Source organism: Vigna unguiculata, chromosome 7, assembly GCF_037176805.1.
Source record: "Vigna unguiculata cultivar grain cowpea cultivar isolate G323 ecotype 2 chromosome 7, ASM3717680v1, whole genome shotgun sequence".
NCBI classification, from domain to species: Eukaryota; Viridiplantae; Streptophyta; class Magnoliopsida; order Fabales; family Fabaceae; genus Vigna; species Vigna unguiculata.
The window spans coordinates 33,920,962-33,943,673 of record NC_140798.1 but is presented as its reverse complement, the minus strand read 5'-3'; the positions used below and the strand labels follow the sequence as shown (position 1 = coordinate 33,943,673).

Sequence of the window (22,712 nt, the reverse complement as noted above, 5' to 3'; positions counted from 1 at the left end):
GGTGGACTGTGGTGGACAACTGCAAAACTAGTAGAGTGGGATCAACCTCATTTGATACCATCTTAAGACTGTAGATATGAGAAAAAGAGCTTAAGAGATGTATTATCTTTATTATTTATAGAAGAAAATTACATGGGGAATATCTATGTAGTTAATGCTAACAACTCATAATTGTAGAAGAAAATTACATCAGAATATGTAGGTAATTAATGCTACCAGCTCATAGGCGCAATATATAGCAATTTTCCAATACAACTACTAACTACCTACATTAAATATCTATTCTAACAACTACTATATATAATACATATTCTAAGTAAAGTAATTAATTGCTATTTTGTTGTGTTTAACCTTGTGTTCATGTTTGCAATTAGTTTCTATTTTGAATGATATGTAGTACTTATGTCTAATGTAGAAATTATATTTAACCAATGCGTGGGAATAATAAAGGATAAGTAAGCTGTGATAGTGGCCAAAGAAAAATAATGCATCAGAATCCACATAATGGCCAGAGAAATTGTGCATTAAAAACTTGAAGTTAGGCAACAATAGAGAGAGAAAGCATTGTCTGAAAAGAAAACCATGAATTAAGACATGAATCGTTATTATATTAAATCGTGGCCCAAGTTTAATACTATATTTCAGTAATAATCAATAGTATGGGCACAATAATATTAGTTGTGCTTTCTTACATGAGTTGTCCTAGCCACTTGGTCCGGTGCAATGTTTTAAAGTGTGTACTATATCCAAACCTTTTTAACTACTAATTGAGCATTGAGGAAGCCATGTTTACCACATTTACCAAATTTATGGTGAGGGGATTTGACAAATTTTAGTGTAATAAAGATACATGAATTACTAGAAAATAACCTAAGTGCAATATTATGTATTCATTGTCGCTATCCATTGGCATCACAGGCACCCCAAGAATACAAATGTTGTGGAGGGAATGGTCAAAGCTCTTGCAAGGGTTGTTTCAAATGTACAGGTTTGATTTTAACTGCATATGCTTTTATTTATTTCTGACTTCTGATTCAGGTTTTTGGTCATGGTATAACATGGATATATTTGGTGTGGTATTTCGTTTTTTTTTTTTTTTGAAAATAAAAGTTATGGTAAGAAGAAACTTTAAATGATTATGTAGGTTCAAGAATCAAGTGAGGAGAGCTTGGCTGCTGTTGCTGGAATGTTTAGTAGCAAAGCCAAAGGTATTTTTTATTTTATTTAGTTGAACAAATTGTCACTTTTATCTCTTTGTGGAAGTCAATATTTGTTTTGATTCCGTTTTTTACCCAAGAGTGTCACATTGCACTGAGTAGGAAAGTCTGATACTAATTTTGTTGATAGTTTTATCTTGTTCTATCTGTTTTGGTTGATACTTTGTTAATATCATTTCCTGCTTCCATAAAGTGCTTGTTATATAGCCAACTCTTTGATTTTTCTGCTCCTCAGGTTGTGTTTTATTTTAGAGTGTGGTTTTTCTTTTCCTTAACACATCTTAGCTGATAGCTCTTATGTGTTATTGTTGTATATGTTCTTTTCTGTATATTTTATTAATTGACATCTTCAGAGAGGATGCTCTTCCCTCTATCTTGTATTCTCTTTTTTCATTCCTTTGAATTCTTATTTTAATTTTGAAAACAATTACTTATTAGATTATGAGGAGAGAAAGGAAGATAAACAGATGAAAATTAATGATTGAAGGGTCTGGTTTATTCAACACCAGTAACATACAAAATCTTGAGTCTTATTAAGAGACTCTGAAAACATTTTACAAAAAATACACCACACAACCCAATACTGAACTGAAATTAAGGACAAAAAAAATAAATAACAGTTAATAAACAACAGTTAATAACAATTAAAGACCAACATAACGACCAACTGGAAAATAACTGAATCTGAAACTGTACAGAATATTCAACATTTATACAAGACTGGTATTAGTCAAACTTTTAACACCCAAACTCTCTAAAATAAGGAAATAAAAATATGGTGAAATGAATAGGAAGATTCTAAAGATATTTTTCTCCTAGTTACTATAGGGAGATTTAATAAATTTTTATCAAAATAATCAATCTATTGAAAAAACCTTTAGTTTTACTATAAGTGTTGTCTGTACATAATCCTTGTGGTTATTTTGAGTATAGTAGTGATAAGGGCCATAAGTGTATTTGAATGGAGTCTGGATGATGATGTTTTAACGCATGAGTGACATGTTTTTACTCTGGCAGGTATTGAATGGAGTCTAGATAATGATGCATCCAATGCTGCAGTTTTGGTTGCCAGTGAAGCACATGCCATAACTTTGGCAGTTGAAGGCCTGCTAGGAGTTGTCTTCACTGTTGCAACTTTAACTGACGAAGCCATAGATGTTGGAGAGGTATTCTCTATAATTTCTGTTGTTTTTACTTTTCCATATTGTTTTTTTTCTTAGATATGCTACTCGATGACCTACTTCTTCTATGTCCATCCAGCTTGAGTCTCCTAGATGTGATAATGATCCACCTGTGAAATGGTCTGGCAAAACTACAGTTCTCTGCATCTCAATGGTCGACTCACTGTGGTTGACAATACTTGATGCATTATCCCTTATTTTATCAAGGTTTGTTTTTCTGCATACACATAAAAAAAAAGTGACACTGGTTGAAAGGTCTTGCACAATTCATTAACCTACTCTTAGCCTTTAACATCTATGGACATTTTGATTAAGTAATCATGTTGATCTTGCATGCAAAATTTTAGAACAATGGGAAATGAATAAGCATGATTAGTGTGATCTTAGTATTGAGTCATAGAGTAAAGCACCTAAGCTTCTTTCTGATTCATAAGGAATTTGAACAGCATGGTCAGATCTTAATAATCTGCTGGATTTTATGAGTAATTTATCCTATAAAACATAGTTTAGTGCTCTAAGATATTTTTGTACCATTCTGGTTGGTTACAATTAATCTTAATTAACCATATATTGTTTGTTATGATTTCAATATATTCTTTAACATTTGACTTGAGGTCAATTTGAAGGTCACATGGAGAGGCCATTGTTTTAGAAATATTAAAGGGATACCAGGCATTTACTCAGGTATGTCAGTTTCTGCTTTGAACTCTTTTTTTTTTTTTTTTTACTTTATTCTATTTGCATGACATTGGAAACCAACTTTGAACTTAAAATGATATTGGATTGAAAAATTTCACAGGCTTGTGGGATTCTCCGAGCTGTAGAACCTTTAAACTCCTTTCTTGCATCCCTTTGCAAATTTACAATCAATTTTCCTGCTGAAACAGAAAGAAAGAGGTAAAATGTTTTAAATTTGTTATTTGTATTTTTTGTTTTCTTTTATTAAGGTACTTTTCATGAATTCAAGCTTACAGTACTGAGATTTTAGCTTAAATTTGAGATTTTAACAGTGCTTTGCCGTCTCCTGTATCAAAACGGTCAGAACTATCACTTGATCAGAGGGATAATGTTGTGCTTACTCCTAAGAATGTGCAGGTGGTCCTTCTGGGTCTTTGAATAGCAATTTGTCTTTCCCCCAATTGTCTGTAGTTTGGTTTTTTAACTATTCACTTTCTCTGAGTTTGTATATTTGATTGTCATTACCACTACTCATATTTCATCCACACTGATCACATGAACTAGGCCTTGAGAACTCTTTTCAACATTGCTCATCGGCTGCATAATGTTCTGGGCCCATCCTGGGTTCTGGTATGTTCTATTTTTCTGCTGTTTTCTTTTATGTACATTCCTACCCCCTCTGAGTGTATGATCATCATGAATACCTGCAGGTGTTGGAAACTCTGGCAGCTTTAGATCGGGCAATTCATTCTCCACATGCCTCTACTCAGGTAATTATTTGTTTTGTTCTATTATTCAGTGATAAATTGCTTGCAATGTATGTACAGAAATCATGAATATTGGGCCCTCCTCCAAATAGGTTAAGCTTTTTACGTAATAATTGGTTCTTGAGTTTTTTTTTTTACTCAAGTGGTTAGGAGTTTGATTTTCACTTCCCTCTATTGGCTCCCGTTATTGAATCTAAATTTTTGCAATGAGCAAAAGTGAGTGCTGTTTTGTCCTTTCGTTGGTGCACAGATATTAGTTATTATGTTTTCTTCCATTCAATTGCTTACCAAATGGCTTTTGATGTTTCTTTTTGCATTTCGTGTTCTTTGTTTCGGAGGCTATCTTATCCTTTCTCTACCTGTACTTTACCAATATATTAGTTGTTCTTGGATTAGGGATTTCTCCATCTCCACTCAAATCTCTACTTCCTTAGGAGTTTGTGTGATGACGAATTTGGATTCTCTGTTGGATTTTTTTATGCTTTTCTTCGGCTGTATCTTCAATATACCTTGATGACCACTGATTTTGAAGTATTAAATTATATTAAAAAAAATTAATGTATCAACATAGTGTATTTTTAATTCTTAGTAGAATACAATACAAAAAATTCAGTAGAGAATCTGGACTCATGTGATGACAATACCCAATAGTGAATCACTATCGAAATCTTATTTGCTTCTGCTAGATGGAGCATTTTTTCTAGAGGCACCACCAACGGTAGAATCTTTTTCATTTTTTTTAAACTTCTATAGAGTGTGAATTCTTGATAGCCCTGGTGAACATTCATGTAAGTCCTGTCTTCACATTCCAACCTTCTAAAATAGTACAACAAATTGCTCCTTTCGGAACTCCCTCCAAGATCTCAATAAAATCATATTCTGATGATTTGCTGCAAGTTGGGAGAGCTACAGGCAACAAAACCCGATTTCAGGGGTTTTGTACAGCAGATGACGGGATAGCTCTATATTAATATGTTGTTTAATCTGTTCTGTGGAGTGTCAAAGAAGCTTTTCTTCTAACAAGTAATGACTCTTTTTAGGACGTGATTTTCCTTTTTGCTTTTCTAGTGCTTGGTTAAAGGTATCTATAATGGTAGTCTCTTTATTCTTATTTGTGGTACTCTCTTTATTCTTATTTCTATTATGAATTTTTTTTCCCAAAATGTTTATAAAATTAAGTTTGATATGCTTCATAGTTTTGTTGGAAATTTCTTTTGAGTGTGTCTTATATAGAAATTTACAAAGTACATGACCATTAATTCTGCAGGAGGTCTCCACCCCTGTAAAGTTCTCAAGAGAGTTGTCTACACAATACAGTGACTTCAATATACTCTCGTCTTTGAACTCTCAGGTGATAAACCTATTTTATCTCTTTGGAAATCAACATAAAAAATTACTTTCAACTGCTACACTCAATTTAGGACGAGCTTGGATGTCACTATAGTTGTCCTAATCGCAATCCTTTCCAAAATATATTTTCTTTTCTATAAATCTTTTTTTCTTGGAAATTCTTTTCCATGTCCAATGATGAGAATGCAAGCTTGATTTTATTGCTATCTAAGCTTTGATTCTCTTTCATTCTGTATATGTTTTGTTTTAATTAATGCCTAAGTTTTTATTTTTTTTCTTTCTAATTTTTTTGTTGGGAATGTATAAGCCAGTTGATCTAACCTGTTATTATTTTCTGTTTAAAAGCTCTTTGAGAGCTCTGCTCTGATGCATATACCTGCTGTTAAGTCTCTCCTCAGTGCATTGTGTCAACTTTCACATCAATGCATGTCGGGTACTTCAAGCAGTTCAGGACCAACAGCTAGTCAAAAAATTGGAAGCATCAGCTTTTCAGTGGAAAGAATGATCTCCATCCTTGTGAATAATGTTCACAGTATGTAGACCATAACTCTAAACATGATTTGTATGCTGGATGTTATTCAATTCATTCTCTGTTGTATTTTTCCTAAGTAGATACTTTGAGTTGTGATATTTAAGTTCTATTCACTAATTTTGGGTTTTAGGAATATTCATTCTTGATTTTATTATCGAGTGAAGGTGTTAGAATTTTATGTTGTCCTTTTTAACCACAGGAGTTGAACCATTTTGGGATCAAGTAACTTGTCACTTTCTTGAGGTCTCTTTCTTTCTCTTACTGTTTCTTTGGCGTGGCAATGGCAGATTCATTTTCATTTCAGTTGATATTTTGACATGCTCTTTCAGCTAGCTGATAATTCTAATCCACATTTGAAAAACATGGCACTTGATGCACTTGATCAATCTATATCTGCAGTCTTGGGTTCGGAGAGGTTCCAAGACTACAAACAATCCAAGTCTCTTGAAACATCACAGGAAGTGAGACCTTCTACCATTTTTATTGCAAGCTACCCATAATTTATTAAAGGACGACTTATTGTGTGTCCACAATATGCAGATGGAAGTCAACATCGACAAGTTGAGGTCTCTTGAATGTTCAGTCATATCTCCCCTAAAGGTTCTTTATTTTTCTTCTCAAAGTGTAGATGTTCGTGTTGGATCTTTGAAAATTCTTTTGCATGTCTTGGAGGTAACGCTGTTGCTAGTTGGTCAAGTTTTATTGTTATTTCCTTGTTGTTTGTTTGCATGATGCTAATTTATACAAATTCTTTCAGAGGTATGGAGAGAAACTTCATTACAGCTGGCCTAATATACTTGAAATGTTGAGGTTGGCCTTCTTATGCCCTTAATGTATCTCTCTATTGGTAATCCTATGGTTAATCAATGTACCATTGTGTTACTGTAAGGTATGTAGCAGATGTTGCGGAGAAGGATCTTGTTACTCTCGGCTTCCAGGTATACTGATTTAGTTTGCTGCATTTATTGCTCAATGGGGTTATTGGTATATTGAGTTGACTATTAGTACTTCTCTCGTTACTTGTGATCATGATTCTGGAAAGTACACATTATTAATGGTGACAAGACATTGCCTATACTGCTTGTCTGTCTAGGCTCTCTAGTTCCATTTAGCCTAGCAATTTGCCTCCAAATTTTCTCTCTAAACTTGTGAACATTTTAGTTATAATTTTTTTTTTCTATTTAGTTTTATTTTTTAAGGAATTATTCTAATAGTTTAGATTAAATATTTTATACCTTCCTTCCATTTATTTTCCTCTTTCACCTTTCAATAAAAATAGACAAGCAAAAACATCACATTACATATTGATATCCCTCTTGGATGGCAACCCAATATGTGACATTCATCTGCAGCACATTATATAACAATTAAAGATCATGAAAGTACAGGCAGAAGTAAAGCGACCAAACCATACCCGCTGTCTAAGAAAGAAACCTATACCTATGCAATTGAGCCTATGTTTTGACATACCTTATATTTTCTACTTCACAAACCTCCTTGATTTCACAAAATTTTGTTTTCTTAAAGTTGCATTCGTTTTATAAAATTCCAGTATGAGGCATAGCTTGTTGGCATTTTGAAAATAATGGATGTACTACATTTAGTTTTTCATTTTTAATCTATGACTACACATAACTTAGGCAAGTTGAATTTATTTAAACTACTAAAAAGGGGTTATGACTTCTACATCTAAAAAAACAAATATCATCATATAAGTTCTTCCTTGATTTGTGTCTCTGTTGGATTTCTTCCTGTGTATTTATTTACAGATATTAGCAGATAAGCATGTTGTTATTTTCTTTAAGCCTTTTTCCCCTGTATCTCCTGTGCACCAAACTTCTATGCACTTCCCCTGACATCATTATCATGATTTTTTTTGTTATATATGGCATTTTCAAGGTATGGATTTGATATTCATATCCTTTATATGGAGCTTTCAAATCATGAATCTAATCTGCCATTTTATCAATGTATGCCTTCTAAGTGTTTCATATGTTTCAATTCTTGTGACGTTTTAATCTACAAAATGCAGTAATGATTTCAAATTATCATTTATTATGAATTTATTCCACAACTCTCATGTTGATTTAATTATAGTTTTGAATCTCCTTTTTTATGCTTCATGCTTATTTTAAGTTTTCTGTAAGACATGCTATAGCTTCACATTTGATCTAGTTATCATATTCTTCCTTTTTAAGAAAGGTTTTAGTGTTATTCTTTCTGTGTAACATTATCATATGTACTAATTTTCCTGATTTTGTTCCTTTCTAGAACCTAAGAGTGATAATGAACGATGGACTGTCCACCTTACCTACAGACTGCCTTCAAGTGTGAGATCCCTTGTTCCAACTTACCTATATGCATACTGCATGCATGCGTATATATGATTTCTTTTATTTTCTTTATTTTTGGATGTTATAGGTGGCTGCAATCCTCGTCTCTTAATTTGAAATTGAGTTTGGCCTAGGCCAAATTAAGACAGTATTATAGCTCATCATAGGTATTCGCCATCCTTAGCTGTCCAAAAATCTACCTGGCCCCACGGTTTTTGTAGTAGAAACCTGCACCATTCAGATGTTAAATCCTGGGTATGAGGAAATGTGTGTGGGATTAACCCTAGCTCAAATTAGAGTAGCATTGATGTTTCTCATACTAGGATGCATGTATGTGTACACTTGTACACAGAAATTCACATATATTTGCTCCTAGTCTGGCTCCTTCTGTCGTTTAATATGTATTAAACATATATTACAGGTGTGTTGATGTGACTGGAGCATACAGTGCTCAGAAGACCGAGTTAAACATAAGCTTGACAGCAGTGGGACTTCTGTGGACTATGACTGATTTCATTGCAAAGGGTCTTCTCAATGGACCTTTTGAAGGAAAGGGTACAGGTTCGTATTCTGTTGTCAAGCCTTCTGTTTTTAACTTTTTGATGTTCTGAAATTATACCAACGTTTCTATTTCAGGTGTCAATTCCATAGTGAAGCAGATAAACAATGAAAAGACGGAGGGTGGAACACATATTTCTAATATTGTGAGAGATAAGGCTTCTTCTATAGATGGTGTTGATTTTGAGAAGCTTCTATTCTCTGTTTTCTCCTTACTTCAAAACCTTGGGGCAGATGAGAGACCAGAGGTACAATATTTTAAATTTCTAATTTGGTTTCACTTTGAAATTTTCTACTTTTTTTTTTTTTTTATACCCAAACGACTTCATGAAAAACATCTTATGTGCTAAGATGGATATTAACAGGGTAATAGGGTAACAGAGAAAAAGAGTAAAAGCTCTTTTTTCTAAACTGAGTGGTCTCTGCCACATCAGCAAGTTTTATTTTCTGTTTTTCTGCTAGATCAGGAAGTTAGGTATCAATTCTGTTAAGCATTCAGTTAGCTCAGTTTATTAGCCAACTGGTTTTCTGTTAGCTGATTAGTTAGGCTATCTTGCATTGCAAGCTTCAACGATGTATATAATCTGATTCTATTAGATTGAGAAATACAAGAAATAAAAACACAAGTTACATTTTTCAGAAAATTTATTATGTTTACTTCTTTAGATATGCAATTCTTTTAGCAGTTAAGTTTCATTGAGAGTACCACTTGTGTGCATATGAATCTCTCTCACTCTCTTTTTCTTGCTGGCCCCTTCTTTTAGATTCTTGGTATCTCTATTTTAGTTTTTGATAAAACTTCCATTACAAAGCCAATTGCTTCCTTGCTGTAAGTTGATATAAGTAGTATTGATGAGAACATTGGTTGAAGGGCAGTCATAAGCAATTTTTAAATAGGACGATGTGAAGATGTTCTTTTCCCCGTTTGGTGTTTTTGATGATTTTTTTTCTTATAAGCTAAGTCTGGCCTGGTGGATGTTTCTTTGAAGTTACCTATTATAGTCGCACTATCCCTGAAGTTTAATTTGTTAGGGGAGATTGTGTGACAGGTTTTATGTCTAACACATCCCTACTCATCAGAACCCTTTGGACTTGCAAGGACAATATACATGCGTATCTTATTTTATGCTGAAATTTAACTTTTATTTACAACAATGTGCATCAAGGGTCTAATACTTTGTCCTGAATCAACTACCCCAAAAACCTAAGCTATTGAGTGAAAAGACATAAATGGTTACATCTAAATCCTAATGTTACCTTTTCTTGTATAGAAGCATGCTAATTGCATAAATGTTGACTTACATTTTTCCCAGGATGATAAAGCTACGGAAATTGACTTTATTGAAAATTTGGAACATCTCAATTATTGTTTCTATTTTTTTTTTTTTTTATCTCAGGGAATTAGAATGCTGTTGTTGTTAGATGTTGTGTTTGTTGCCACGACCATGAATCATCAGAAGTATCATGAATATTTATAATTTTTTTATCCCATGCATTTATAGAAAGGTTAACAGAGTTCTTTGACAGGAAGTAAGAGGGTGGGAAACAAGAATTTAAGGTTTAGAGGGTCTGTGCATAAGGGAGATTTGCAGACAACCTGAGTGTCATTCGGAGCTGTGAATATTCTGAGTGATTAATTTTCTGATTTTGATGGGTTTATCTTAAGGAAAGGAACAACTATTGTTGAATTTTCGGTGCTGTCTCCCACAAAAAATGCTAGTGTTGCATAGAAAATTAAAGAAATCACAATAAAATAGCTGAAACCTAGGGATTATTCCTATTGTCTCTTGTACTTCATAACTTGGTTTTGTTATATAACCAAGAAGAGATCATTAATCATTACATAATCTTCTCCCTAAATAGTGTTACAACATGCAACCATTTAAATAGACCTTCAAGAATCCATTGCTCTATACTAATACTATAACAATTAGGGAAATTTGGACAATAAAACAAAACTTGTTAACTCCTAAATAAAATTGCTCTCTAGTATTGCTACCTGATGTTAAAGCTTTCTGGAACTGAAAATTTTGTTTTTTAGGTGAGGAATTCCTCAGTCAGGACACTGTTCCAAACTTTAGGAACTCATGGACAAAAGCTTTCAAAGAACTTGTGGGAAGATTGTCTTTGGAATTATGTATTTCCTACATTGGACCGTGCTTCTCATATGGTAAAGCTGAAACTACTGGAAGTTGAAATGAAGACTTATTTTCATTGTAAGCTGATGGACATTGAATATGATTTTTGATAAGTAGGCTGCTACCTCTTCAAAAGATGAATGGCAAGGGAAAGAGCTTGGAACTCGAGGAGGAAAAGCAGTTCACATGCTCATACATCACAGGTATTTGCAATTGACTCTACTACTCGTTTTCTAGCCTCAGTGATATACTTGTTAGAGAAGATGGGGAGAATGAACGGTGGAGAAAAAAGTGAGGGTAGACTAGACCTCACTGAAAATAGTCTCGAACATTGTCGTAATGCTGATCCCTGAAGTCCTGATCTTGTATATTATACTACATTTCTTGTTTTCCATAATGAAATTGATAAGAAATAAATTATATGAATGATAATTTCATAGTATGAAGAAATTATGGTACTTGAACCCGTAGTATGGAAACATGAAAGACTTCCTATTTTCATAATCCAACAACTCTTATCTAAATTTTCCCATATTTGGTGACATTCTTCCTTGAGCTGGACCTTACATAAGCTTTCCACTTCTTTTGAATAAAGTCAGTAAACTAAACCTGTTAAATTGAAGACTTAAACTCTGCCAAAACAAGTTCTATCTACTTGTAGGAGCTTTAAGAACAATTAGCAATAAACTAACAAACTCAATAAAGAAATTGTAGAAATCAAGAAATAACAACTTAACAATCTTGATCGACCACAACTTTCAATGAAATCAATGATGATGGCCCATGTGTTAAAGCACAAGAAAGACAAGGTATAATATGATTTTTGATCCACAGAAACCAGCATAGAAATTAAGAGGAGGGTAAAACAGATATAATAACACGGGGTATTGGGAGATTGAAAAGTTTAAGAAGTATCTCTGAAACGGTTAATATATCGCTGACATCTATGCCTTTCCTTATGTTTAAGTAACTCCAACTATTTTGCACTGTAATTAACTACTTCATTAATCACCTAACACTTTCCAATATATCGCTGATATATGGGTACATTCAAATGAATTTTGCAGTCGTAACACGGCTCAGAAGCAGTGGGATGAAACTCTTGTGCTTGTTTTTGGTGGAATAGCACGTATATTACGGATGTTCTTCCCCTTTTTCACAAGCTTAAGTAACTTTTGGTCTGGTGGGTTCACTATTAAAAGATGATGTATCTGGTATTTTCATTTGGTGTAATTTACAAGCAGTCCTGATTTAATTTTGTTTTATGTAGGCTGGGAATCATTACTTCAATATGTTGAAAATAGCATTTTAAATGGTAGTAAAGAGGTTGCACTTGCAGCAATAAATTGTTTGCAGACAACTGTTATTTCCCACTCATCTAAGGTAGGGATAGATTTGAATTAGAGCTGATCTTCTGTTTGTAGATGAAGAATACGTAGCTGAATTTATTGTCAACCATCTTTAACTCTAGCCATGTCTATTTCTAGACTCTGTTTGAATATATTCATTCCTCTAAATAGATTTCTAGGAGTAGAAAATAAGTGGGAAAAATGAAAAGAATTTCTCCAAAAGCTAAAATTGGCTTCTGTGGAAGATAATTTGTACAAATTATTTCATAGCTTATCCAGAAGTTAATTTTAACTTATGCATAATCTGATTTTAGCTTATAGAGTTGTTTCTTTCACTTTTCTTATTTTCTTTTCCTGTAAGTGCTTCTGGAGAGGTTTGTCCAAATAAACTTTTAACCAGTTATCAAACATAAAAATCAATAAAGCTGAAGTAGTTGAATTGAAAATACTCATTTAAGTACTGACAGAAGTTTGTGAATTAGGGAAATATGCCAATGCCTTACCTTATTTCAGTAATTGATGTTTACGAGCTTGTTCTGAGAAAGCCTTCTAGTTACCATGGCAGTGCTGCTGATAAGGTGACGCAGGAGATTTTGCATGGTCTTGGTAATGTATTGATTTTCATTTAATTAAGATTTAATGTTTTTGTCTACGTTGCTTATGAATTAAGTCATTCTATTAGGTTTCTATTTTGTATCATACGCCCACAGTCAAGTAGCTTTAGATAGTATTATTCATATAAGACTTATTTTAATTTATATTTTGATCATCTATCAGGAGAGTTGTATGTGCAGGCTCAAGGACTGTTCAATGATGTTGTATACACACAATTGATATCAATCATAGATTTGGCCGTGAAGCAAGCCATGTTAACTAATGATAACTTTGAAATGGAATTTGTGAGTCCATTTTCTATTAACTTTATTAATATTGCTTAATTGCTTTTTCTTATTCATTTGTAAGTTGGAACCTAGAACTGTTATTATTATCTTCATTTGTTTTTCCAACAAAACTGGGAAATATGAGACAAGCAAATATGCTTGAGGGGGCTCAGCAGCGTTCATGAAATAGATGTCTGACCTCATAAAATATTGGCTGCATCTATCATTTGTCTACCCATAGATGTCTGACCTCATAAAATATTGTATGACGAGCTGTTCATGAATTTGATGACGTGGACAGTTTGCATAGGGTCTCTTAAACCTCTCCCCATTTTCGCACAGACAATAAAAATATTGTCTGTCTAATGCCACAAATCTCTTTGTGGATAGATGTATTGTCTGCATAGGGAAGAATTTCTCCAGAAATAGCGTCTTGGGGTTTTCCCGGCTAGTAACTGACCCTAGTGGAAGGTAATATATAGCCAGTATTTAGCAGCATCTTGCAAGGAGAAAGGAAAAATGCTTTGAGCTTTATGTGCTCCTCGGTACCTATAGATGGTCTCATGGTGGTGCACACAATGTGAAATTCCTTGAGATGCTTTTGTGGATTTTCACCTGCAAGGCCATAAAACTTTTGCAAAAGATGAATTAAATCAGATTTTAATTCACATTGTACATCCAAATTAGGATATTGGATGCACAAAATTTGAATTGAAACATTGGGTGCAACTAATTCCCTCAAAGTCCTTACGTTTATGTTTCTTTCACTATTAGATGAAGAACATGTATCTGACCATATGACAATTGGTGTGTCTAACGCTATGCTAGATGTTCTATCAGTAGAACAGTGATGCAAAGTTTTTTAGTGTCTAACTCGTCTATGGTATATATGCTCTTAAAATGGAAATCTATCACCTGAATTTGCTGCTCTTTTCGTACACTAGATGCTGATGTATAGACAGTTTAATCTGATTATCTATGACTCACTTAAATGTAAAATTGCTACTAAAATTTAATAGTTAAAAATCTCCAAGAACAAATTATTAGTTAAGAACAAGATTACAAATTAAAACAATGAATTGCGGACAAAAGGAAGAAAATTTGAAAGTGAAATTCAAATTGAATTCTCCGACAAAACCAAATTTGATCATTGTTGTTTCTATGATCAAATTCAGTATCGTAGGGCATCTACTGTATTCACAATTCGAGTTTTAAAAAGTTCCAATACTGCCCAATATATTAGGTCCGCCAAACTACTAAAACACAAAGCTCAAAATCTAGCTTCTACTGTTGAATATTCTCTTATGAAATTTACCTGCTAGCATTTTAAAGGTGGTTATGAAATCTGTTAGAATGTAATCAGCTGTAACAGATTTCTAGGAAATTAACTGTTACATAATCTGAGAAATTAGGATGATTGATTCCTAATTATTAAGTGTTTTTATTATAATTGATTCTGTAAAACAGTATAAATACATACTATGTGGTCTGCATTAGACACACAATACATTCAGAACATATACAATTTTATAAAATTCTTGACTAAGGAATCAAAGTTCAACCGATGCAGATCAAGATAAATAATTTTCTCTGTTAAGCCATTCTAGTCTAGAAAGAGAAAACACTAGTCTAGAAGCCATTCTAAATGGAAAACAATTAAGAGGACCTCCAACAAGGAGAGAAAAGGGGACTACACTCTAACCCACAACCAAGACAAGTTTGGAAACTCAAAAATAACGGTTGAAACATAGAGTAGAGGAGTCAGTGAGTTCACTAGAAGAATCACAGTGTTGTTCAAGTCATTGAAGGCTGGCAACTAGAGCATACACACCTGATTGAACTGCATAGAAGAACGGAACAGGCAGAGGTTGTTGCCACAGTGATCAACACAGTTGTTCGTCACCTAATGAGGCGCACCAGATCTGGTAGTTGCAGTGATGCTGACAGTGGCTGGTGGCTGCAGATGGCAGTGAACATCACCGGATAAAGACAAGCATAGCGAGATCAGACACTCTGTGATACAATGTAGCGAATAATGGATTTGGAGGAGAATAAACCTTGAGCGATCTCTCAGATGTTCTATTAAATAGAGAATAACATATAAGTCCGAAGTACAAAAGGATGATTGACAGGTTACAGCAAAAAACAGCTTTACAAAGTTTTCTAGAAAATAATAATAGATTTCTTCTAACAGTAGTATAATTTCCGTTTTTAGTAGAAACTTTCGTAATGTTATGTTTCATTTTTCTAGGGGAATGTCCCACCAGTGCTACGGACTATACTGGAAATCTTGCCACTGTTACGTCCAACAGAGCACATTTGTTCTATGTGGTCCCTTCTTCTTCGAGAGTTTCTTCAGTATCTTCCTAGGCAGGATTCTCATTTACATAATGAGGATGGTAAAATAGATCAAGCAAGAGGTTCTGACCTTATTTTAGTTATGGAACTATCAGGTTGTATCTATGCTAGTTTTGAGTTTTTTCCTTTAAGTTTGAAATTTATGCTTGTGTTTGCAGATTATCAGATTAAACATGATGCACCAAATGGTGCTACTCCAATATCACACAATGAAGTAGCAGCACCAAATGCCATTCCAAGTTACATATTTGCAGAAAGGCTAGTTCCAGTGCTAGTAGATCTATTCTTGCAAGCACCTGCAGTTCAAAAGCATATTATGTACCCTGAAATTATTCAAAGTCTTGGAAGGTAGTAATTGCTCTTATCTATTGTTTTTTTTTTTCTGCTCACTGTTATTGGGTAGGATGGGGGATAACTCGCAAAAGGGTGCTGAGATTTTCTTCAAAAAAATAATTTAGTTAGAGATATTTGCACACTGTTGCCAGAAAATGATGAGAACCCGTTTCCCTGGAGAGTGAACTCAAGCTTTTATAGGTTATGATTGCTACAGAAACGGGAACTTTGAAAATGTTTAAATTGGAAACTGGGGAAAAGAGAAAAGACTTTGAATGCATGCTTGAGATGAATGCTACTCTTGTGGGCCCCTTGAAGTTCTTTTCACCGGTAGGAATTCTCTTTTTTTTTTCTTTTATAAAATATAAGGAGCGGATTCTAATAAATGACAATAAGGAAATGCGGCAATACAATATATTCTAATAATTACATATACTAAATGAGGAAACTAATCCTAAAAGGTAATCTAAAATATTGAGATATAATTATGATATTTTTCAATATATTGTTTGTGGAGGACTGACTCCTGCATTCTTTTCGGGAAGATGTGTGGTTACGTTGAAGATGATTGTCACTTAGATTCATGTAAGGGAAATATCTACTGGTGTTCTCCTTATTTACTTTGCCAGCTTCGGTAACCAACTGACCAACATCTTTACTAAGTCTCTCTAGGGTGTCTTATATTGATGAAATTTGTAATAAGCTTGTCTAATATGATACATATGCTCCAACTTGACGGGAGAGTTAGAAATATGATTTGATTACATTAAGTAAAAAAAAAAAATATGTTAGGGTATTTCCCAGTATCAGATATTGATTTTTTTTCTGACTATTGAATCTCTTTTCATTATAAATAAGAATATTAATGTACCCAACACACTTGGATTTCGTTATATTCTTTCTCAATTTCTCTCTTCTCAACATGGTACTAGAGTGATACCATCCTTGGTAACCTGTTTTTTCACTAATCCTTTCAACAAACTCATTAAGTCAAAATATGTTAAATGTTATCCTTGTGTAAAACTAATACATAGTGCAACAGAAAATTTGACAATATTGAGTAATGAAACCTTTTACAAATTCTCAAATAACCATTCTATTTACGAGTAATATATGTTAAAATGTTATTGTTAATATCTCACATTGACTAGAAACATGGTAAATGTTGTCTCTGTGAGGTTGGACAGTCCTCACTTATAAGTTAGTTTTTAGGTTCAGCTTAACTTTATGCTCAAATTCTAAAATGGTATCATGGTCTAATCTGAATTTGTTATTGGTTGCCTATATTTGTCTAAGCTCCAAACGTGTATACCTAGGTAGGGTGGTGTTGTTGGGCCCACATTTGTATGTTGTGAGAGGATGTGATTAGATAACATATCAACTAGAGATATGGCCAATGTAGTCTTTCTAAGTTTTGGACAAAGCTCATCTTACAAATTAACTTTATAAGATTGAGTTCAGTATCAAACTCAAATACCAAGAGTATTTGTAATTTGCATTCCAAGTGAAAAATGTTTTTGGTTGTTTTACTCACTTAACTCTTCTATTTCCGTTGTCAACGTGAGGAGGAAAGGACTGAAAAAAAAGGTAAAAGTTGATAATTTGAAATTAAATTATGAAAGATTTTATTTTTTTATGAGTGAGAAAGACAAGAGGAAATACATTAAAGTTCACTCACCAACAACTTTTGAGGATACCCCTCCTAATCTTTACTCTTGGAATTGACCAATGTAAACTCTTCACCATTTGGTCAGCTCATTTTTTATGCAATAAAATATGCAACCCTAATGGATTGAAGATATCCACCTCTTTATATACTTACATATTCCCCTTTTCTCTATAGAATCATGAGTATTCTTCTGCAATAATATTATGTTAATTTTTCAGATGTATGACAACAAGAAGAGATAGTCCTGATAGTGCACTTTGGAGATTAGCTGTCGAAGCGTTCAACCGTCTTCTTATTGATTACGTCACCAATTTAACCAATGGAGGTTCAGATTCAAGTACTAGTAAATCTGTCAGAACAAGAATATGGAAGGAGATTGCGGATGTTTATGAAATATTCCTAATTGGATATTGTGGACGAGCTCTTCCTTCAAATTCCCTCTCAGCTGTGGTGCTAGAGGCTGATGAGTCCCTTGAGATGTCCATCTTAAATGTTCTTGGTGACACAGTCCTTAAGTTGCCAGTTGACACACCTACGGATGTAAGTTCTCCACCAATATATAAGATACTTTAGTATTAAGAAGTTCAATAACAATAGTTTGATATTTAACTATACATGGCGCTAGAAGAAAAAATAATTTCATCGTTTATAGTTTTCACCCAACTGTTAGGCCCCCTATTAAGGTGTACATTGGGAAGGGTGACAAGAGGATCATGGAAACAACTCACCAAAGCAATGGTGTTATCTTTTAGAAAAATCAACTACAGGGATAACATGATGTCTACAAAGCAGAGAGAGAGGTTAGGAAAGGGAGTAAATTTGAAACTCAAGATTCTAGGGAGGTACACAATTCCAAAACGAGTATTTCGTAGGAAGATTACATATAGTGTCTTATTTTTTCTGTTTTTATACAGATGAATACGGTTTTAAGAACCAGTCCATTGATTCATAAGTATGCATCAGTTTCTTTTAGGTTCCCCATCACTTACCCATATCTTCAAAGTAAATATAATTTATCTCTGCGATGATATGGTATACTTACACTTTAAATTTATCGGGAAAGAACCGCATTGCTAACTTTTGTGTCATAAAACACAAAGTTATGAAAAATGGATTGAAATAAAACAATGTTATCAAATTTCGGCCATGGCGGCGCCATGGCGGAAATCGGTTGCGGTTTCCCGACCTACCGCCACAACATGACGGAGGCGAAGCGGGTTTCCTGTGGCGGCTCGTGGCGGCCGCTTTTCGCATGGCGGCTGGCGGTGGCGAAACGGTAATGGCGAAAAAAGAGAACTGAAGAAAGAGACAAGCAGTAGCAAAGTGGAAGAGATACTGCAGCTACCGTGTCTGAGAAGAGATGAGTAGTGTGGGAGATGAGATAGGCGGTGGCTGCCACAAATAAACCCTAATTTCATCCTTCTATGCGTTTTACTCCATCAGTTTTACTGAGGTCTAATTTGGGTCAGGCCCACTAACATTATTTGACCTAACTAAGTCCAAAACCCCTCCCCTCTTTTTCTTTTATATTTTACTGTGGCCCTTTTCTTATTCTTTTACCAGTTACTGCAGTAAAATATTACTAATGCAGTTAAATATCCATTAAAACATCTCTTCTCTTATTCTTTCAACTTTGGCCTTAGTTACTGCAACTAAGAGCCACAACTGCCACCACCAGTTGCTGCTGCCCACCATTGTCAGCCACTGTCGTCTGTCGCCTACCGTCACAATCAGCCACCGCCGCCTGCCTCCGGCTGCCACAGTCAGCCACTGCCGCCTGCCGCCACTGTCAACTCCTTTTTTTTCAAATTTTTTTCTACTTCTCTTCTTTCTCTATAATTATTTTTTCAAAAATTATACTTTCCGCTATAACCCGATATGATTTCCGTTATAACTTTATAACGGATTTTTTGCTTGCCGATATTTTCCGTTATCCGATATTGATAACACTGAAATAAAATCGATGCAGAAAATTGGTTACCACAAATGAAAAATAAAAATAGTTAAAATTATTTGTAATTTTCATTTATTTACTGTGGTGGCCATATCACTAATTGATATAAAATATTTAATACATTCTTGGCGTTGAAGACTAGACATCTCAAAGTCTAAGATTAGATATTTGCAAGTGGTCTAATAACGACCTAAGATATTTTTATACATTTATAAATTCATCAACAATTCTTAGGATAGACTTTGATACTTTGAGTAGATGGACCGAAAAACACTTTTGTTTTCCAATCTATTTACTCTAGTAGATGCAATTTTAGAATTTGACTATTGACCTAATTCAAACAATATAAAATCAGCTTCTAAGTTAAGGATTATCTTCCACATATTTAGAGTTCTTACATTTTGCTTATTAGAGCTAGCTCTTTAACGACTGCTCATCGCTTCTTATGCATGACTTCTTTGAGTAATAATTAATTCGGATTATTGATAATTTTTTCCCTGAACTAAAGTTGTGTGCTTATTTTTCTGCAAAAGTCACCCAATTGGACTTGTTTTCAGCTTTTCTTGCACTCCAGATTAAGTACAGTTGAACATTTAACTTTTTCCTTTTATTCATCATGGAAGGGGAATGAGAAGAGATTTTGAATATTTATACTAATAGTAGGCTCTTAATCCTAATTAAATAAGAAATAAATTGTGAAATATGAAATAGGGAAACTAATCAAAAGAGATAAACTTAGACACTCTAAGATATTCTAGATAAATTATATACTATTGGTTGCTTTTCATATGTTCTAACAACGTGCATGTTTTTAGATTCTGCTGCGACTGGTCTCCACATTGGACCGATGTGCATCACGCACATGCTCATTACCTGTTGAGACTGTAGAGCTTATGCCTCCTCACTGCAGCAGATTTTCTTTGACTTGTTTACAAAAGTTGTTTTCTTTGAGCAGGTGCTATCCTTTGAAAGCTTGTTTAATTCGTATTAGATTTTTTTTCTGTAAATAATGTCCAAATTCTGAGTGTAAATCATCTTAGACTTGATGTCATTTATGTCTTTATGTGAGATGGTGTACTTGTCATGGATGCTTCTAGTAATCTACCTTCATCATGCATTTTTGTATACAGTTGCCTGCCTTCTCTGGACATTCTTTTCTAATGAATTCATGATTTATAGTCTCATCAGAAGAAAAGTATTCTGAATTATTTGGGTGCCTGATTACTAACTCCTGCTGTATCATTGTAATAGAGACCTGAATAAAGGCACTATTTGATTCCTAAAATTTCTTTGATCTCAACTCCTTATTTTTCCTTCTCTTTGCATTTTAGTTTTTACTAAATATATTATCTTCATATGCTGACCAATTGATATACTGTTTTGTTAGTTATTCTAATGAAGTCAATTGGAATATGACAAGATCCGAAGTCAGCAAAATCTCAATTACGATGCTCATGACCAGATGTGAATACATCTTGGGCAGGTTTCTGACAGATGAAAATGTCTTAGGTGTGCTTTTGTTATGAAAGATAATCAACATCCTATGGAATTTTCATTTCATCTACCACTTTTTGCCTACTTAAATATTTTCTTTTCCCTGCAGGTGACTGTCCATTACCAAAAGCAAGACTTGAAGAAATTATTTATGTTCTCCGAGAACTGGCACATGTTGTAATTCATCCAGATGCAGCATCTGTTCTCCCTATACACCCCTTGTTGAGAACTGGCCTAGCAGAGGACAAGGAGAAGCACAACAACCGACCCCATTTGTTTGTGTTGTTACCTTCCTTTTGTGAGCTTGTTACATCAAGGTAAAGTAACTATAAACTTGAGTTACGATGCTTTATATTTAGCGTGCAAATTTGTGGAATCTTTTTGCTTGTGGATCTATGTGGGTTGGTTTGTTATTGGAAATGGAATTTCATAAAATTCTTTGATGATTTTTTTTCTTATCCTCCAATTCTACTTTTCTCTCATCTTTGGGGGGAAAAAAATAAGGAAAAAATATTTACTAATATTAAGTTGGATAAGATATTCTCCAGCAGCACAAAATACCAATCACCATGCTAGAAGAAAATATATCCACTAAAAAAGTGCTAGACACACTTTGACAAACAGATAAATAAAACCCCAGAAGTCATTATAGCTTTAACTCATAAGGAGGTGCAGATACAAGCGTGTCTTCCAGGAACCGCTTAAACAGACTTCTTACACAATATAAATAAAAGTTGCATAGTTCTCTTTCTTTTATCCTATCCATGCCTTTTACGAAAGATCGATACTGAATACTAAAAAGATCTTCTAAAGTGGTCGAACAATCTCAAAACGACCTCCAAAGAGTACTAGCTAGTTCAAAAGAGGCTAGGCCACTTCACAATGGTAGAAAGCATAGTTTGGCTTACGTGTCCAAAATATCTTCTTTTTAAAACCTATCAAGCATTTATTGCTAAACGACCTTCATTTCTGGTAAAGAAGTGAGAAAACAGTTTCTCTTTCATTTTTTTCATCTGTTACTTCTTCTATGTCTAAATTTTTTCTTTTGATGATGGACAGAGAATTAAGAATACGGGAGCTAGTGCAAGTACTGCTTCAGTTAGTAACCAAGGAATTGTCTCTGGAAAAGCTCAGCTCACCGAGTGAAAAGAATACTTCCAGATAAGCCCATTTCATAAGTTTTACATTGAAAATTAAGCTTATGAAAATACCAAGCTTTTCTCCTTTTACCCTCGGCTAGGATTGTATATTTTTTTCTTTCTGTAGACTAGACTAGAACCACCTATAGGAGGTTTTCACGGTCTTTTCTTTTGCCTGTCATAAATTATTGTCAACCATACTCTTTCGGCTCTATAAGCGTCGTGCCCTTGACCTCCTCAAACTGGGAGAGTTATAAATCTGGGAAATCAATGGAGCAGCTGAGAGAATTGTGTGGTTTATACAATCAGATATTGTAAAGGAAGGAACAACAAAGGAGGGGGAAGAAACTGTGAAAATTGTCCTAGTGAGAGGATCTATGTGCCCCTTGACTCGCCAATTTTGTTGTACAAAATCACAGCGAAATGTGTCTGATGTTGTGCCCAATTTTTTAAACTCGGGCCCAGGCCTTAATTTTTTGTTTGTTCATGCAAATCTTTTTTGCACCTTTAAATGTTCAATGATATGTATAATATCTCATTTATTGTGACTGAGAAACAAACGGATATTATATGACGGAATTCTCGGATCGAGCATGTCTTCCGAGAAGAAATAGTCTGAATTCCATCGTATTCCTAAATGCTTTTGTTGAGAAAATTGTTGTACTCTTGATGCTAGTGTCTTTAAACGAGTATACCATCTTTGTTAATAAAGAGAAGGCTTTGGTAAAAAATTGATAGATTGCTGTAAAGAATTGAAGCCACTGGTGAGAAGAGAAAAAGG

General features: G+C 34.1%; 1 protein-coding gene across 2 annotated transcripts in view; it reads left to right on the top strand.

Annotated features, from left to right (window-relative positions):
- LOC114190201 (ARM repeat superfamily protein) overlaps positions 1 to 22,586 on the top strand; it is a 33,486-nt gene extending 10,900 nt beyond the window's left edge. For both annotated transcript variants that reach the window (XM_028078996.2, XM_028078997.2), the window contains 32 exons: positions 919 to 988; positions 1,145 to 1,208; positions 2,235 to 2,383; positions 2,478 to 2,605; positions 3,025 to 3,082; positions 3,198 to 3,295; positions 3,409 to 3,493; positions 3,641 to 3,706; positions 3,787 to 3,846; positions 5,111 to 5,194; positions 5,539 to 5,725; positions 5,925 to 5,968; positions 6,055 to 6,186; positions 6,266 to 6,397; positions 6,483 to 6,535; positions 6,615 to 6,663; positions 7,997 to 8,055; positions 8,480 to 8,619; positions 8,695 to 8,864; positions 10,658 to 10,786; positions 10,872 to 10,957; positions 11,822 to 11,937; positions 12,025 to 12,137; positions 12,586 to 12,709; positions 12,881 to 13,002; positions 15,236 to 15,404; positions 15,501 to 15,690; positions 17,563 to 17,884; positions 20,114 to 20,253; positions 20,686 to 20,807; positions 20,902 to 21,109; positions 21,852 to 22,586. In XM_028078996.2, coding sequence (XP_027934797.1) covers positions 919 to 988; positions 1,145 to 1,208; positions 2,235 to 2,383; positions 2,478 to 2,605; positions 3,025 to 3,082; positions 3,198 to 3,295; positions 3,409 to 3,493; positions 3,641 to 3,706; positions 3,787 to 3,846; positions 5,111 to 5,194; positions 5,539 to 5,725; positions 5,925 to 5,968; positions 6,055 to 6,186; positions 6,266 to 6,397; positions 6,483 to 6,535; positions 6,615 to 6,663; positions 7,997 to 8,055; positions 8,480 to 8,619; positions 8,695 to 8,864; positions 10,658 to 10,786; positions 10,872 to 10,957; positions 11,822 to 11,937; positions 12,025 to 12,137; positions 12,586 to 12,709; positions 12,881 to 13,002; positions 15,236 to 15,404; positions 15,501 to 15,690; positions 17,563 to 17,884; positions 20,114 to 20,253; positions 20,686 to 20,807; positions 20,902 to 21,109; positions 21,852 to 21,957 — 3,775 coding nt within the window. In that variant the 3' untranslated portion in view covers positions 21,958 to 22,586. The remainder of the gene's footprint in view (positions 1 to 918; positions 989 to 1,144; positions 1,209 to 2,234; positions 2,384 to 2,477; positions 2,606 to 3,024; positions 3,083 to 3,197; positions 3,296 to 3,408; positions 3,494 to 3,640; positions 3,707 to 3,786; positions 3,847 to 5,110; positions 5,195 to 5,538; positions 5,726 to 5,924; positions 5,969 to 6,054; positions 6,187 to 6,265; positions 6,398 to 6,482; positions 6,536 to 6,614; positions 6,664 to 7,996; positions 8,056 to 8,479; positions 8,620 to 8,694; positions 8,865 to 10,657; positions 10,787 to 10,871; positions 10,958 to 11,821; positions 11,938 to 12,024; positions 12,138 to 12,585; positions 12,710 to 12,880; positions 13,003 to 15,235; positions 15,405 to 15,500; positions 15,691 to 17,562; positions 17,885 to 20,113; positions 20,254 to 20,685; positions 20,808 to 20,901; positions 21,110 to 21,851) is intronic.
- The last annotated feature ends 126 nt before the right edge of the window (positions 22,587 to 22,712 follow it).